Raw genomic sequence first — 18,752 nt, forward strand, 5'->3', positions numbered from 1 at the left:
CTGAGAACGGAAATTCTTGCTCGTGGAAAATAGTTTGTTTTGTAATCATACCTAACAAGTAATCATAAGCCGTTCGAGAAATAGTTTGACGCGCACATTAAACGCGCAAGCTTGCGCAATATGGGGAGCGAGAGGCGTAAGCGGGAGTTTCAGTTCTCATGTTACAAGAATTTAATTGCGTCGGTCAGCTGAGGCAGGGTTGAACGTGCGGAGCTCGGCCAGCGCTCGCCGTGTGGTGCGCAAGCGTTTTTTGAACCTTGTTGCAGCGCTCGGCAGTTAATCAGTCTAATTTGCGAGTGCAGTGTTCGAGCCGACTGCCCGTTCCCGAGGCCATACACTACGCGTTACACCTCAAGAAATTTTCTCACACTATGATGAGGAGGAGTGGGAAAAATTTTATCATTAGTCAAACAAAATAGTTGCTTATAACGAACTACGGCACGTGTCGTATAAAATTGTCACGTTCCGTAGGTGCACAGTCGAGCTGAGGTCAGATATTCGCTGCGCATGGAACGGGTAAAAATCGTCAAAATTGAGCAGGAATTTAGGCGACAAATAAAGAGTGCATGTAGAGGAACACGTTTCCGACTCACCTGCCACGAGCACAAAACATTTCTTAACTATTCGCGTCCCAGCAGACTGTTTGGATCATATTTGGAGCGTCTAAGGATACATCCACCGATTTGAGATGTCACCGGTAAGCCACTGCGTCGGAAAAACGAAAACACTACCGATCATGGAGATTTTCACACCCGAATCAACACCATTGCTTTTCGGAATTCGCACAAAGCTGTAACACCGGGACAAGACTCGGTTCACAACTTGGCACAATATAAAATAGTGTCGGCGAGGCAGAAAAGATTAGATAACGAGTTGCGCGGCATGAGGTTAGCAGTTGGTAGTAGGTGAGGCGAAAAAAGTTGACTGAACATTAAAGCGATCAGGAACGGAACTGTAATAGGATGATTCCTTCGCCGTGGGAAGTCACGAATGGAAATGGACAATTGTCAATAGCGAATATCCTCTGATCCTACGATTTCGGTATGCATGGGTGGGGGAAGATTCGCTCCCAGTTCCCGCGACGGCGGGCCTCTGGCGAGAAAATCCAATGCTGACCACGAGGATGGGCCGGAATTCTGGCACGAGGTCGTAACGTCTCCATTCAGGGAATTGAAAACCGCAAAATTTACTACCATTGTGCGGAGGCGACACGAGCCGCAATCGATTCTCGGCCGCGTGCTGCCCGCTCGCTCCGTCCCTCCTTCTCCCTCTTTTTCTCTCCGCAGAGAGGGGGCCGAATCACCTGGAACACCACAAAGCCCGTCGGAATAACCATCGTCATCACCATAGTCGGGCATCGTCGCCAACCCCCAAATGTTTCCCAAACAGGCAGAACAAATCGCGACAAATCACCCATGCTCAATAGATTTTCCCCCCAACCCGCCCAATTCCCGCAACCGCCTCCCTCTACACCGGTGGATCCCCTCACAGGACGATGAGAAGAAAGACCTAGAAACGACCTGGATACACGTACAGAGTGCGACGAGGAACGAAATAGAGAAGGGGAAACAGGGGAGACAGGGGTGACTCCGGCATACAACCAACGGCGTGTAATTGCCCCGATTTCGCATCGACCCACTAAGCTGCCTAAACGCTCACTAACGACCGTCTCGAATCGGGTCCGTCTCAATCGTCTATTTTCACGGATGTCAGAGCGCCAAATTATTGCGATTCACACACGGCCCGCTGCGCCGTCGATTTCGCCCCTCTTCCTCTCCTTCTTACGACAGTCCATTTTATACCTAAGCCTTTCGGCTGGATCTTTATTTGGCTAAAAGTTGAACGAGAGCCAGTTGGGTGATTTTGGATTCGACTGTCCGAGTTACGATGGTTTCATAGATTGTTTGATGACAGTTATTTGTGCCCAATCACAGAATTGAAAACAGCTGTTACTCATCGAGTCGCACCAATGATCCCCGATGTAGAAACAGCCTTTCCTGAAGTGGTATAACGAGGAAACGTTCAAGTCCAATACCTTTCAGATGACTTTCGACCCCGGACATTGAGCCGTGTACTACGGATACGCAATGAGAAAAGGTGCATGCGCATAAAAATGGTAACATCAATCACGATCGGGGGGTAACGGACGATAAGAGGTGAACGCGGTTGGGTACGTGGAGTAAGTTTGCTCGTGTGACTCTCCGCTTCTCGGTCGTCGACTTATCGGTGGAGTTAGGGGGGATTGAAAGTGCGAGCAGCGTTGGAGGCGTCGGATCACAAGCGTAGCGCGTTGCAACGAACGCGCACGTAGTAGGTACATTGTATGCACGTTGTATACATACGTCGGTGGTGGTGCATGCGTACCTAGCACTTGGGAAAACGGGTAAATCGGCGTCACGTTTTTTGAACGAGGAAGAACAAGAAGTCCCGACGTCCGGACGGCCGTCGCGGCGGAATTGCAGCAGAGGGAAAAACGGGTGCAACGGAACTATAAGAGAATGGAAACACTGCGGGGAGGATCGAACGGGGATCGATGACGCACTGGTTCGCCGGAACGACTCGTACTTCAAAACACTTCAACCGCGGGACTTGATTATCGAAATGAACTCTTCGTTCCATTCGCGTGTCCTTAAGCAGCGGTAGCTTAAAGCGGAACAACTTAACCACTCGTCTGAAGAACGGTGTCACATTTGATTCCATTCATTGACAACTGGACTAGAGCGGTGGGCGGAATTTTTATTTTTATCAACACCGGTTCTTTTCTCTGTCGTTATATCTTGTTCTTCCTTATCCTTGAGGAGCTTTAGTGGATTGTTTTCTGTAGCTACATCAAGAGTGAGCTCACGATCAGACGATGCAGCCCCGAGGATGCTGTATGAGACACGTGACGGTGGGTGGGCCAGAGCTATGGGTATTTAAATACCCATAGAGGCCATTAGAGATTAGGTTCGAACAACAAATAGCGGGACGGATGGGCCGAGGCGAAGATCGGCCGCAAGAGAGTCGGTGAAACAAAACGTCCCCTCTCTCGGATATTCTCCCGGTGGTTTAGTATACGTGAAAGAGGAAGAAAGAGGGATGAATCGGAATGAAAGAGCGTATACATTTCCCTGTTCTCTTGATCCTTTTTCCTTTCTTTCGGTTCACTCGATCTCTCCGGTTAGGGAATAATGCAGACGCTAACGAAGGTGGTACGTGATCCGTCGGCCAAACAATGGAAGATGCATTATCTCCCCTCGGTGTGCATCCCGAGGTTTCTTATTTTCTCCTTTATTGCTTTCCTACCACTTTTTTGTTTACGCCTGTAAATCAGGGGACCACTTAAACAGGTTTAAATTTTCCTTGGAGTAATTTCTCGAAACTGCCACAGTCAAACGCCCCGAGTTCTTTCATACAAACAAATCCACGGACTGTGCAGCAGCACAGCTTCGAACGGGAAGCGAACCAAGACAAATTGCCGCTACATCACCCCGTGCAGATGTCACTCCGCGACAGGAACGTTTAACCGTGCAACGTCCACGGGGTCTTTTGTTCGAAGCCATGGCCGAGGTGCGCGTTGTACGTTTTTATGCGGAGGACCGACATCGACTTTGACGTCACGACGGTGCGTGAGAAAGCGAGAAAATAAGAGAGGGAGCCTCGGGGCGAGTGAGACGAACTCGATGCGATTGGCGCCGCGCGGACACCATTTAGTGATAATCTCGTAGACGACGACTTTACTTTGCTTCACTTTTCCATTCTCTTCTCTTTCCTTCGTTCCTCTACCGATCCTCTTCTTCTTATACCACCGACCTGACTTACGTGTTCCGAGATGATGTCAACGATTCGATTGACACGAGACGCACGATAAACTTCCACCACAACAGCGTCTGTCAAATTTTCAACCCTTTTCCATCCTCAAGCCGAGGTGAGTCATTCCGAGGCTCTACGCCAAGGAATCGATCCACACCGCTGTTGTGGTCCGCGCCATTTTCTTACGCTGTCTCGTGATGCAACCAGTGTATAAGGTAATATACCACGCGTGGCGTAACGTCAATGCGGCGGAGGATCGATCCGTTCTGTTGTTCTGTAGAAATAAACCATGGTCTGCAGTCAGGGAACAAAGCGCCCGGAGTGTCACGGCGTATCTAGACCTTGCGGCGAAGAACGGAACTCCATTCATCGGATGGGGACGTTCATGGTCGATTAATTCACTTACATTCTCTCTTACCTTTCAACTTCTTCTAAAGAGGTGGATTCTAAAGCCAAGAACGAATCGATGATAAGTTAGGAAATGGAAACCGAAGTAGAATTTTAACAGATTAAGATTGAGACGGGGTTAAAGGAAAAGTTTGATAATGCGTCACCCTGTATACTTTGCTCGTCGAGCATTCCTGGCGTTTTACTTAAATCCAACTACTTAAAAGGGTTGGATGGCCGGGACCTTTTAAGCAGGATATCGCGTTGGCAGACACGCGCAACGGGAACTGGTCGGTATAATGACAGAAAAGCCGATCTTCGGGGTTCGAGGATTCATTACGCCTAGCTCTTATTTATTTAATGCACTTTTGAACAGCTGCGGTTAATTGAGTTTTAGGAATTCATTTTGGGCGCCGATAGCGCAAGGAGTAGACCGCGTGGGTACCGGTATAATTTGTCTGGGAATTCGTCGGTCCCAGGGGCCAAAGACTGGCGTACAGAGCGCCTAATCGGAGGAGCTTTCAAAGATCCGAGATTTAACATTGAGAACCAGAAACCCAGTTATGACTCACGGCGAGTCGGGTTGTTGAAACCACGATGGTCACCCGAAACCGACCGGCGTCGCAGCGAGCCCTCTAAAGTGCCGCTGCACTTCTAGGGCAACCCTGATGAGCAACCCGATGTCCGAGACCCGCGGATGCGAATCGATCATCCGAAGAGACCGTACTCATGGCGCTTCCTAAAAACACCTAATCCGTCTCTCATCCACTTAACCTCGCGAGGTCGATTGATCGGCCAGAATTGAACATGGACTTGCGAATGTCCATTTTCCAGACACTCTCATCATCCAAGCTACCGTAGGAGACTTTTGTATTATCCCGGTCTATCCACGTAATGGGAAAGGAGGAAGTAAGTAGAGTAATAACGAAAACGCGCGTACATTCACTGCCCACGCAGATACGTCCACGCGTGTAGGAGTTGTGGGTAGGAGATGTTTGAGAAGCCGGCGACGATTTGTTCGTATTTATACGTACACGAATAGCGGCGTAACTACTACCGAGATGACGATAAGCTGCAGTCAGTCCTCTCCTTGCTGCACAGCTACGTTCACGAGCCCTCAAAGTTGAGCTATCAGCTCAGCTCTGACCGTTTTCTGGGTTAAGCAAACAGTATTTCCCTCCTGCATATACCGAACCGAACCAAACCTGCATGATTTACCACTCTGTCAACATGTCGCGATGCTCATTACATACCTGGACAACCGTGTATTTCTATATGATCCGCCCCTTTTTCTTCATTGCTTCGTATCTGTACCAGTAAACTACATCATGCGGTACATCATTTCGATACACGCTACTACTGGTCATTTCACCGTGATACGAGTATACGTGAACACACGATCGAAACATCTCAATAACCAACGTTGATAAGTTGTCCGGATGAAAAAAATAAGGACAAAAATGGGACCGTTCAGTGATCGATTCTTTCGATTATCACTACCACATTCAGAATTGCTAATGCTGTAACTCTGCCACTAAAATTGCACGATGATCGATATTTTTTCGATACATCCAAAGCTCTGTATAAATTCCGGGAAACACTTCCAAAATTGTGATCTCTGGAACCTCTAAACCAGCAGTATTCCTCACTGTCTCACGTGGTCCTTAATGCCTTAAATAATGTATGAGGTGTAGATTTTCTCTTACGGTGCAGTGAACCTCGAAGTTCACCATGGTCGACCGTACAGACCATGAGGGTCCGCGGCCCCGTGGCTTACCTCCGGGCATCGAATGGCAGGTAAATATTTTGCTTCACGGGTTTCTCCGTCCGTTTTCCTGCCCGTTTCCGGTCTCGAGTGTCACTCGTCTTGATCCGACTGGAGGCAGGCAATGCACCACCTCGTCGGCGGCTCTCCCTTTGAGTCTCGGGCTTGCGTGGCGAATGGGATCACACTCGGCTTATACGAGTCGCGTCGTCGTCGTGGTCGTCTTGCCGTGCTCACAGCCTCGCCTTCCATCGAATCCTCGCTCGTGCGTGCGACCGTGACAAGACGCCATGTGTGTAGGTCCACAATGAGCGTCTGTCAAACAAACCTACGCGGCGCTCGAAGCTTTCAGACTGACGGCGCGCCTGACAGAGACACCTGAAGACTCGATTCTACTCGAGAAAACGTCGCGTCACCGGACTTTTGACGATCATAACTCTCCTCTTCTCATCAAGAATGGGAAGACGACAGGTTTCACATTGATCTGACAAATCGCACTTAGCGGAAGGTGTGCACCTGGTTTGGTATCCACTCGAATTAGTTTCCTTCCAAATTTGAACAAATTACGATAAATCGTCGTCTCTTTTCGAAATGTTGCAGCTAAGTAACGAAAAACAGGGCTCATTCGAATAAGATAGTGACGTTTGAAAATTAAAATTTTATGAAATACCTTGAACCCCCGATACTATTATAGAATTATGAGGACACGACTGAACTCCATTTTTCAATTTGCAAGATACTCATCAGATTTGGCTGCTAGCTCTGACTGCTAGCTTCAGTTTCATAGTTCGCGACGATTGGACCCATGGAATGGATCAGCTGATGGAGGACGTAGGTGGATATACAGGCGCATATGATGTCGGCTACCTCTCACGCCGTTGCCGCGATACTTTGGCGAGCCCAATTAACCAACCGCTCTGAAGAAAAAGAAATTCCATTCCGGAGCGAATGCTGCATGGCAATAATGGAGAGCGCTTAATACGAGTCGGACTGGTTAATTAAATAAGATACGTTTATTGCTAATTGGTGCCAGTAACCTGCGAACCAGCCTTTCGCCCGTGCTCAAACCTGCATCGCCGGAGACCGACGAACCCGATAAGCATCGGTTATAGATTGATAACAAAAATTGCCCCCTTTTTCCATCCGACTTTTTCGCGCATTTCTGCGGTTTTTACCACAGCGAAACATTCCCCGTCAATGAATGGAAAACCGCACTACTACTTCCCAATGTCCGTTGTTGCGAGCGTACGGCGTAGCAGTTGCATTGATATTTACTTGCGGTAGGAAGATAAGAGAAGGTGTCAACTGAAAACTTCATCCTCTGCAATACTAAATTGATCGCGTAAAGGGTCGTCAAGCGCTTGCAGCCGGTCGATCAATCGACTATAGTTTCATTGCAGCCTGAAGACTTCAGAGCGATACTTTGCTTTCCAGAGGCACGTGGTGTTACTCGCAAATTCCATCGACGACAGGTCAGCTTTACAAAGACCCGCTCAAGTGTACCGCCAGGTGCTGTTTGATTCAGTTCTCTTTACAAAACGAACGGGGGTTGCCAACCTCGTCTATTAACGGCCACTTACAAACGATCGATCAATCGATCGATAGACCGATCGATACCGCCAATGGGTTAATAACCACGAACGCAAGAAAAAGGAATACAAGGCCAGTCCAGCAAACAGGATGCAACATTGAAGCTGAAAGGATAAAAGGAAGATCAGAAATAAGAGGACAAGTTAGGTTACTTACCTACCTACGCACACCGAAGAATGAATCATATTATATGCAACGGCAGGATAATAAATAATACGTTACGCCGCGTCTCCCGAGATAGTATCTCACTAGGAAGAATGGACTCGGTGTCCTAGTTATCACCCCCGGGGTTTGTTCCGCTATTTAGCAACAATCTTACCACTATCTGTAAACGTTCTTCGTAGTATTCTATAATTTTTCACCTTCAGCAGGAAACATTGCATAGCATAAATTCCACAACTAGGTGTTGGCAAAAAACTAGTTAACGATCATCACCGTCATTCTCCTTATAAAACCATGATCAAACACGTGGACCCAGAAGCTGTGCAGAGATAACCATCTTTCAAAATGGCACGTACGTTGTAAAAATAAAAACAAAAAAAATTAAAAAAAAAAAAAGAAAACCAAGAAACGAGTCGCACATCGGTAACTAGGTATACATAAATTATCCAACCGACGACTAGCGCCAACTTTTCTCAAATAAATAGGTACTCGCCATCAGGCGGACGACGAAGGGATCCTGTGCATTCGTTGAGCCAGTATAAGCTGTCGGATCTGCTCGTGTGCGGGCTTGGCTGACGCAGGAATTATTAAACGTCGCGGTGAGTCCGGGGAGTCAGGCTAGGCGCCCATTACACGGAGGCAAGATTATAATTATACCTGTACTCCCCGTTGGGTATATATCGCCGGCAATTAGCAGCAATCTGTATCACGATTGGAGACGGTTTCGCATGGGTTAATCCGCGCGATCGAAACCGGGATCCAGGGCCGCGTTCGGAGTTGTTCAGAGTGCGGAACGAGAGGCGGAGGCTCAAGTTTCCTCCTCCGCAACCGGCAAACGACTGACTTACTGACTCCGGCCTTCCTAGCCACCTAGATGACCGCTGACGGAGACGCGGGCTGCGCTTACGCGAATCATTACTCACTCCGGCAACTCACGCTCAACTCGCTAATTACATCCAAAACAACTCAGCTGGCTAACTGCACCTCGCGCTGCGCTCTCCCTGCGCGTAGGTATTGCAGTTGCGATTTGCGCGCACGCTGCTCAGCGCTAACGCGAATCTGGGCCTGCTCTGTGGACGCAGACGGGTGGCCGTTAACGGAGCGTGCTAATGGCCCCTCGATTATGTATATTGATGACCGACCGAACCGACCGAGAAAACGGCGATTGATTCCGGCGCTAATTGTGCCTAACCATGCATTCGTTATTCCTCAATGCTGATTTGTTCACGTTTTGCTGAATTTTGTTTTTTTTTTCACATCATTTGGGCAACCCGTTCACCAGCGACGTTCGACGATTCGTATTTTCGTAAATGGCTAATTAAATTCACGGGGAATTCACACGTTAGCAATCATTTTTAATGAAATTAGTGATCGCATTCTTAACTAATTTCCTTTTTTAATTACTATTTTCAAGTTTTGGCAAAGTAAGAGCAATTGCGAGACTCGGAAAAATAATGTCACCGTAGGATTGATGATATTGGCAAGTTTTTATCCGATTGCAGACTTAAAACGTCAGTTCGGAAAACAAAATGTGGACGGGAAAAATATCGTCGCAACTTGGACGAGAGCGATCCTTGTAATCACGGTTGATTTCCGGGCCGAAATTGTTTGTACGATATGTTGCAAGCTGTCAGGCGTAGCGATTGGTGGAGAATGATAAAGAGGAACATGATGAGAGGGATCACTTAAGAAGACAAACAGGTGAGTAGAAAAGAGAAAAAATTGAAGAATACAAGGAAAAAAAAAAAAAAAGTAAAACGAAAAAGAAGAATAATAAGAAATAGGTAAAGTGAAATAATATACAGCCTTTCGAGTTCGCGTAGGCGGTTCAAAAATTAATTCGTTGACACGTGCGCTGTGCGCTGATGACAGACAGGCGTATAATGAATACCAGGGGAAAGGAGGGGAATCACGCAAAAGTCTCTTTCAGTCGCGTTTTAGCACGTCACGTGCCGGCGGCGCCAAGAATTCATTTTGTAAATAAAATTTAAATTTTCAAGGGGACAAGGTACACTACATCCTACATCCTCATACATAACGTTTACTACGTAGGCATGTGGCACACTTACACGTGACTATCATTTTAGGTTATTCTTGAGGTTATCGTTTTTTTTTTAGATATAACAATTAAGCGTACAAACAGACGAAGCATATCGACGACGTTGAGATTTACTTAATCGATGCTATCTATAGGTACATGTATAATCCCAGAAAATATGTAGGTATAATTATTCAACGGTTTAAATTAAGTGTCTTTTAATTATTTCGCAATATTTTAGTGGCCCCCTCTTCCCGGCGTACACAAAATTCTGGAATTTTATAAGAGAGAAAAAAAACACACACACACACACACAAAAAATAAAAAATAAAAAAAAAAAAAAAAATACTGGTTTATGCACAGACACGAGACGCGTGTGGACATATTTTTATATTTCTATATACCATGTAGATGTAAACCCAGCAACGAAATCACCACTCATCATACTGTATCCTCCTTGCGATAGCATGCCTCGCGTCGATTAATTTCGTTTTACTGTAATAATTTTCTCGTTTTATTATTAATTGCCGTGCGCGTGGTGCATGGCACGGGGTACGGGTTCGTCAGTCTTCCCATAACGAGATGGGTATTAAAAAGAGCTATTAAATGATCAACAAAATGTTTAAAGAGACAATCTCGTGTCTAATAGTTTTCTCCGATTATGATTATTAACGCTTCAAGTTCCGAAACTACTTGGACCACCCGCGATGCTGAGCAGGCGGCTTGGATATTATCCTTATATATGTATATTAAAAAAACAAATCTTGAATCCTCAATCAAGCCGAGATAACGCCAGCGCCTAAGTCGCCATTCTTCCATCTCAAGTTCTCCGCAAGTGTATACGAGCAGAAACAAAACTGTTAAAAAAAATTAATTATCGCCATTCGATGAAATACCAGGATATCCGTAAGCAGCTCTACACTTTTATATCTATTCAAATCGTATTAATACACGGGAGTCTATAAAATTATTATACGATCGTACGTCAGTTTAAATACTGATGAAAATTTACTACCACTGATAAAAAAAAAAAAACCGAGAGAACAAAATATTTATTTAATTCAAATTTGTATCATACCATAAACTTCAAGTAAAATTTGAAAAAGAAAAAACAGATAAACTTTCTTACCGAATACCAAATCGTAAAACGGATCAGGAGCATAGCGTCGCCTTGTACATTTTCCAGTCAGTTTTCACATTCAACATTCACGCGCACATTGCAGTTTTGCAGCCGCAAACGACGCTACAGAAGGTTCGAAAATTCCTGGCGTGGCCGCGAATGTATGAATTAAACATCCGCGTTTCGGGTAAAATTTGCATCGTCCCGAGATTCGAGTGGCCATCATTCTGACAGCAAGTACAAATGCCCGAGATTTGTTTACGATCCTCTCGTCATCATCCTCCATCGAAGACTACGACGACTACGATATGCACCCATACATCGGTTACAGATGTACATATAAAGTGCCGGTGAAACAACGGATCACGAATCCGCGGTGACCATGGACGAAGGATCAATTTTCGCAAACGCAACGCAACGCGCTGACCGAAGTGATCGTATGAAGTGCATTACAGTTTCGAGTTAGGTATACGTATACATTTTTCGCAACGTGCGCAAGTAACCACAAAGAGATCTGCGAGAGGCTCGACATGCACGCGGAGGAGAAGTGAGAGAATATTTTTGCAGCTGAATGAAAAAACAATTAGCTGGGGGAAAAAAGAAAACAACAAAGAAACGAGTTAATGAGAAGCATAAAATTTATGAAAATCAGAAGAAAAAGAATTCGTCTGCGCACGCGCGAACGAAGGAGGAGGAGGAGGAGAAGGAGGCGGCAGTTGACGCGTGATAAATTATAAGCAAGAGATTAGGCATACATGAGTGGTGGTCGTCGGTCTCGGGTTACATTAGCAAACAAACTAGACATCGAGACACGCAAAATATTTTCGACCAATTAGCATACATTTAATACAAGCCTATTGTATTTGACAAACAGAGCCGCTTCTTCTTTTCTCTCTCCTCTCCTTCATCGCCGCGCCGCTCGGATTCGTTGACGTCAAATTATTCCCCGCGGATTACATATCATCTCCGCCTCATCTTCGTCGTCGACGTCTGCAGTGTTTCTACGTCTGACCGTGTGTGTGTGTGTGTGTGTGTGTGTGTTGCGTGGAAGACGTAGACAAGTATTTCGCTCTTCACCTCGATAATAATACATCATAATCATAATTTCACGTCAAGGTTTTTCTCCGCTGCAACAGCATCAGCGCGCACATCGGTATCTCTTTTAGCCATGCATGTGCTACTTTACAGACGTACCGGAGTGTATACGCGAAGTGTGCGTCTTGCATTGCGTCAATCCCACAAAACTCTATTCTTACGTTGTATACGCGGGCACAATTAGCGGCATTGTCGATCGTTCGTTTCTCAATTTTTTTTTTTTTTTTTTTCAATTTTTGTTCTATTTGTTTGTTCTCTTCTCATTAGTTCGTTTCGCGATTTCGTCAAGAAGTTATGATACAAAGTTTTTAAGCAACGCCGGCGTGCTGTGTGAAAAAAAAAATGAATAAAATACGAAACGCGAATGGATTGTGACGCACCAATGTTTACAATGATGAGAACGCATCGAGTGGTTCTGAGTTTCCGTTGAACGATTGCAATAAATGTGGATAGGTATCTAACTGCGATAAAACGTAGTAGTAAAAAAAAAAAAAGAAACTTTGATGATACGAGAATCGAGGCAGCGCGGTGAGGAATCGAGAAATAAATCACAGCTCATTCCTCAGCAGCCGAAGCTTCCGTACGAGAATTTATTGATCGATATCGCATTAATTGCATACCTATAGTGGTAACTCCAGTTAAATGTATACATATAATTCCTTCTTACGAATGCGCAAGGAATGCTGAATCGAAGGCAATGTATATGTGTACAGGTATGTATACATACCTATATATATATATACGGTTCAACGTGCATAAAAATTGGCATCCGAAGCACGCGGCTGATGTAGGTATAGGTATAATAAAACATGTATGTACAGCGATTCCGAGATTCGCGACATCGGCACAAATCGAGGCAAGGAATTCAAAATAATGTGAGAAAACGACGGAGCGTAAAATAAACATTTTTATAATCAATTAGTATTGCGGAGCATGGATTCGAATGTTGTTCTTTCAGTGTACATATATAAGGGAGACGGCGTTGCGCGAAAACAAGAAAAAAATATAACACGAAGCGTTTCACGACCCTTCAGAGACTGCTTGCGGCAGTGCGGCGTTCAAGGGTTGAATCGGAGGAAAGCTTTTCGCCCGAAGGAGGCACTCAAAGGCCAATTACGACGTTGGTCACAGCTGTAACAGGTGCTTGGTACCTGTATATATACCGTGTATAAAGAAGAACTGGATGAGGAGGACGGTGAGAGCGGTGGAAAAAGGCGAGTGCCCGTTTCTAGCCGTACAAGCATCTTCCATGATCCACACACAGATCAGACACGCTGCAGCACCTCTCAGCTTAGAGAATATAAACCAAGTGGGAAAAAGGGGAAGAAGGAAAAGAAGAAGAAGAAGAAGAAGAAGAAGAAGAAAAAGGAGACTGAGACACGTATAGAGAAATAAATGTAAGAAACAGGAAGAAAGTAAATCGTAAAGACAAGAGAAAAAGGGAAAAATACCGCGGCGAGCGGTAAGAGAACGTCGACAACGAGAATGTGTAACAAGAGGTAAAGAATGAGCTGGCTGTAGCGGCAAGGATCGAAAAGAAGAAGAAGAAGAAGCGAGATATGCCGCAGTGTATGAAAAAGAAGAATTACAAGGAAGGAAAAAAAAATCGTAACTCGAGTGTAAAAAAAAAAACGTTAAAAATATAAAATAACTATACGCAAGGCTGAGAAAAAGGTGAATGGGCGGAGCGGCGGGCAGTCAAAACAAATAACGAGGGACGTTTCAATCTCGGTGCACGTGAGAAGTAGGGTTGAGAGATAAAGAGAGGCAGCAAAAATCACCGAAACCCCAAAACTGGCTAATTGTTATAAATTACACCTGATGGAAAGAACAAGAGGCATGGCGGCGTTTAGGGGTGTAATTGATTGCGGCAACTCGGTTTAAGTGAAAACCCGAAGAACGACGACGACGAAGACGAAGACGACGAGGACGGCAGCGGCGGCGGCGAGTTCGAAGGTATAAATTATAATTGAATTAGCTTGAGCTCTTAATTAGTTGAGGGTCCCGCGTTAATGCTGCTGCAGGTAATCACGCTTGTACAACACAGCTAAAGGCACGCACGCACGTGTGTATGTAGGTACATCGTACAAATAAACAACTTGTGAAGTAAGTTGCAGAGTTAAATTGAAAGAAGATAGAAAGAAGAAGCGGAAAGAGGGGACCAGGTATTTAGAGGCAATTGCGACGGCCTTTCCACTTCCTGCGGCATTTCTGCCTGCGCAAAGACTATTTTTTACGAATAAATTATTGCATATCCAGAGGCAAAAAAAATTTCCGCGACGAATAAAGATTGGCTGTACAGATTTCGGAATCTTGCAAAATATTTTGTATTCCTTGTACAGGAAAACCCATGTTTGAGGAAGTATGTTCACTTCTGACGCATGCATGCCGCAGTTTGAATACATTGTTCGAAAATCGTAAGCATCCTCTTACAGAATGAAATTGTGTGTTTGAAAAAACAAAAAAAAAAAAATAAGTAAATAAATAACTTTAACGCTGTAAAAATCCACGTCTACTTCTAATTCGCAGCGCTATTAATAGCCTGCGGAATTTCGATGGTTCGGGGATCAAGTTTCGCGCAGACTCCTCTCGGATATCAAATTCCACGATATGCATATATTTCCCGCAAAAAAGTTCGGATGACAACTGAACGAGGAGTGAACACCCAGCGCATGACCCGCTGCGCGTTTCTGGTTCTCCAGCTCGTTCTTTCGAAAGCTGCAGGATGCAGACGCCGGCTGCTGCCTTGCCTGCGTAAGGACTTGAGGAGTTATTCGTGAGGTGGGCATAACTTCTTGAACCGATAGCGCCGCCGCGCCGCATCGTCTTTCCTTTAACTCTCCTTCGCGTTCGTTCGCCTTACCTCCCGCAAATGTAATTTACAACGGGGGCGTCGCCTGCATCGCATGTCTTATACGTACGCTGGTAAAACTTTTCCTCTGAAGTTTGTGCGGCGCGGCGCGTTACAGCTTCGGGAGAAAATAAATAAAACGAATTACGCGTATATCTGTTATCGTGTTTTAACACGTATACGCAGAGTTACGTTGTTTGAAAACCCTCGTTTAGCAACGAACGGGAGTAGAATAATGTTGTAAAATTTTCGGATAGACGATCGCTACAGCTTCGATTTCGATTTTGGATATTGAAGTGTGATTGTCTTCGAAAGATGATGAGAAAAAAAATTATCCTTCAAGTTAATTACCTTATACCGATACCGATAGCACAGTCTCTCTGAGGAAAGAAAGGATCTTTTTAATCGGACCGATCGCTCCAGTCCGTATAAATTTTTTCGGGAACTCTGGATGTAGGTATGCGGAGGAGCAGCACGCGTGCATCACTCGCAGCCATATGCCGGTGTCGAATGATTTGCATAAATTGCCACTCGCGCAACTAGTAGAGACGACGGAGGAGAGTCTCGATGTTTGCATAATCGTTTAGAGCACGCGCGCAACAGCATCGGCATCGCGATTATACGGTTCTTTTTTATCTTCTTCTTTAAAATATACACATGTCGTATATACCTACATGTGTTTGTTTGTTTGTTTGTTTGTTTGTTTGTTTGTTTTCAAGGGATTATTTATAGAGATATTCTAAGCGAACGATCGTGAAGCAAGCATCGGTACAGCGAAGCTGTCGCGATTAGGTAATCGGCGGGGGTGGCTGCGCGGTTTACCCGCGATATTTATCGCGATGAAACAACGCGTGCACAGTGTGTATAAAACGCAAGTAATCGAGAGAACCGGTCGATGCGGTATAATCGCGGGCATAAACCACCGCCGACACATGGCTCGGAAAACCCTGCAAGACGAGCCGAGAATCAAGGCTGCAACAATCGCCTAGATGATTAGTATAACCTGCATCGACGCACGTACGTGGTGAAATTCGATACTTGTGTTTGTATGGAAATGCCGTCGACGTATACGCACAGGACGCGGAAATCAGACCGGAGAACTACTTTCCGAAGGACGTTTAAGAACCGATTGCGTACACTGTGCGATTCGCAGCTTGATTGGGACTAATTTGCAAATGTCGGATTAGTCCGGAAATCCTTCCGGTTTTTCAACGTCATCGAGATAGTTATCAAATTATATATGTATATATATGTATAAGTACAATTCAACGACTTGACGATTCGTTATTGTTTATCGATATATATACTTTGGAAAATTGTTGTTTTAGTGTAATTAATTGATTTTTTATAAAAATCTCTGCACAGATGATTACACCGTTTGACGCATGAACTTGGAGCTTTGTTTTAGAGCATTTCTACGGAGAGGCTATTCACTTCTTAAAATCGTTGAAAATTGCTTGAAATTTTTCAAATCTTGAGCAAAAATAATTAACAATTCAACGAAAAATCGCTTGAAATCGTTTGAAATCACCGAATATCTTCGAAATCGATTTATATTTCATGAAATTTTTAAAAAATCATTGAAATCTTTTGTCCCTTGATCTGCAAGCGAATAGCTTTTGGATTTCTACCTTCGTCCACCGCCAGTCAGGAAATCGGCATGGCGTAATTTCGCGCAGCCAGAAGATCGTCAACCCGAATCGATTTAACGTCGTTTTTGGCGGTCACCTGTGAGACTGAGATACCTGTAAAGGAGAAGAGAGGAGAGGAGAGGAGAAGAGTGGAGACGAGACGCGATCGAGGTTGGCCGAAGAGAAGGTTGGGATCTGTACGGCGTGGTACCCTCTCTATAAATACATTACCTTGTTTGAGGAGCACTCAGGAGTCAACGGCGTTTACCGCAGGGGAATGCGGTTCTTACTGGACTCGAGTAAATTTGAAAAGCGAACTGCCGTGCGCCTTTTTTCGTATCGTCCCGATTATTTCACGATGACGGTACAGGAGCATAAATTACACATCGTAAACCCGCCCGGCGTGTCCCACGGTCAATATCGGGAGTTTCCGGAACTCGATCACCGACACTATTGAGCGAGGTGGACTGCCGATGAGTGAATCAATCGATTCTACCGATCCGTGAGTTAAAATGAAACACAGTTCGTTTGAAAATCGGTAGAGAAATCGGCAAGGATCTCATCGTCAATGACGAGATATTATTTCGTGCAGGAAGGTTAGCTCGAGGTTTTTATTTCGAATTAACTGCAGATACGATTGTCCTAATACACGGTTCATTTCTGGTGCGCTAAAACACGTTGCACGAACCGATTTCCGACGTAGGAACCGTAAAGTTGATCCGAATCATTCTGATCGTTGAACCTTGATTCGAGATCCTTGAAAACGAGATGATTGAACACAGTGCAAAGGGTGTAAAGTAAGTATATATGTATATTGGTGAATCTTCGTGAGCGGTCGTTGAAATGTATATCGTATACTTCCGTTAACGTAAAGTAAGTATACCTACTGTGAGTTTGCGGGAGGTATTGAAGGACCTTCATCGAGACGTCCATCTCCAGGACTCGAAATATCGTACGAATTGTAGAAAAATCTCGAATATCGGTGTCGATAACCTGTGTAGGTACATCAATCACGATAAATGAGACGCTAATTTATGTGAGCGTGTACGTATAACAACGTACGTGGAAATTCCGATAGGCGAAACACGTCGGTGTTGCAAGATAGCGGCATCAGAATCGGCATCGGTATCGGCACCACCAGCAACAGCAACAGCAACAGCAGGAACAACGAACGGCGATAAGGGCACGAGGCGTCAAGATTTCGCTAAAACATTATTGCCTTGAGAACGCGAAACCGATTCACCGATACGATTGTTTTCGCGCGTATTATACGTGCATATTTGTAACACGGCGTATCGCTCTTATAATATTATAACCGTATGATTGTCCAGGTGGTCAGCCTCTTGTTATATGCATTTTTACGACCATATTCCACCCGCTCTACCGACTACCGATTAATCCGTACTACATACAATCGTGTGCGTGCGTGCGTGTGTGTGTGTGTGTGTGTGTGTATTTAACGCACGTGAAACCGCGGTTGCAAACCACGTGACCACCGTCCGTTCCTATCAATGGAACTCGCCAATTATTATTCGCTCAATAACTCGGTGCGTCAACAGCTGAGCAGCTAGAGGTGCAGGTGAGAAGAGTTCTCCTCTCTAGGTTTTCTTTCTTTTTTCTCTCTTTTTTCTTTTTTAGTTAATTTCTTTTTTTTTATTCCTCTCTTTACACACAGATACTCAACGCTAATCGTTAACGCGCACTTGATGATATCGCGGTGCCACCGAAAAAAAAAATTACCATTTTCAAATTTGCACAAATTCTTTTAGCCGTGAAGTGATCGTCGGGATGTACGCGAGCATTGCGAAGGTTATTATACCGATTTAGTCAAGTTTTGCCGGTCTCGATGTTCAACCGTGTATGAACGTCACTGAAGGTGTTATATTGACTGTCGCAAATTGGTGACTGCCGTAATTATAGCTGCACTAAAATGACCGAATGACGTTTTGTCGAGAAATCGCCTCCGGGTAGAATAAGAATTTTTTTGTACAAATCGTTGGGACGCTTCGAACTGAATTGAGACTCTACTTTATCGACATGAGGAATTGAGAGAAAAAATAGGAACAGGACAGGCGGTTCTCCTTCTTCTTCTTCTTCTTGTTCTTGCTCTTCTTCCGGTGCAATAAAACGATAAAACTCACCGCTAGCGTGAGGAATAAAAACAATTTTTCATACTACCAGAGAAGAAGAACGAAAAGCCTTCTCCCCGTACCGTATATCCTGACGAATCACGTCCTGCAAGGACCCAGAATCTCTAATCCTTGGCCCACGCACCCCGGTGCAATCCCTGCCTACGTAACCTCCATTTTAGACTACAAAAA

At 44.9% G+C, this 18,752-nt stretch overlaps 1 protein-coding gene and 1 long non-coding RNA gene across 6 annotated transcripts in view; one reads left to right on the top strand and one right to left on the bottom strand.

The window, feature by feature from the left end:
* Window positions 1–18,752, top strand: part of LOC124307032 (uncharacterized) — a 79,959-nt gene that overhangs the window by 35,498 nt on the left and 25,709 nt on the right. The gene's annotated exons all lie outside the window — the stretch shown is intronic.
* LOC124307031 (fibroblast growth factor 17-like) overlaps window positions 1–18,752 on the bottom strand; it is a 98,648-nt gene that overhangs the window by 11,490 nt on the left and 68,406 nt on the right. Inside the window, exon 1 of one of the 4 annotated variants that reach the window (XM_046768321.1) lies at window positions 594–650. The exons of the other annotated variants lie outside the window; for them this stretch is intronic. Within the exon in view, the coding sequence (XP_046624277.1) occupies window positions 594–613 (20 nt within the window). The 5' untranslated portion in view covers window positions 614–650. Of the gene's footprint in view, window positions 1–593; window positions 651–18,752 lie in introns of those variants that run through there. 4 annotated transcript variants of the gene reach the window in all.

This window comes from Neodiprion virginianus, chromosome 6, assembly GCF_021901495.1.
Source record: "Neodiprion virginianus isolate iyNeoVirg1 chromosome 6, iyNeoVirg1.1, whole genome shotgun sequence".
NCBI classification, from domain to species: Eukaryota; Metazoa; Arthropoda; class Insecta; order Hymenoptera; family Diprionidae; genus Neodiprion; species Neodiprion virginianus.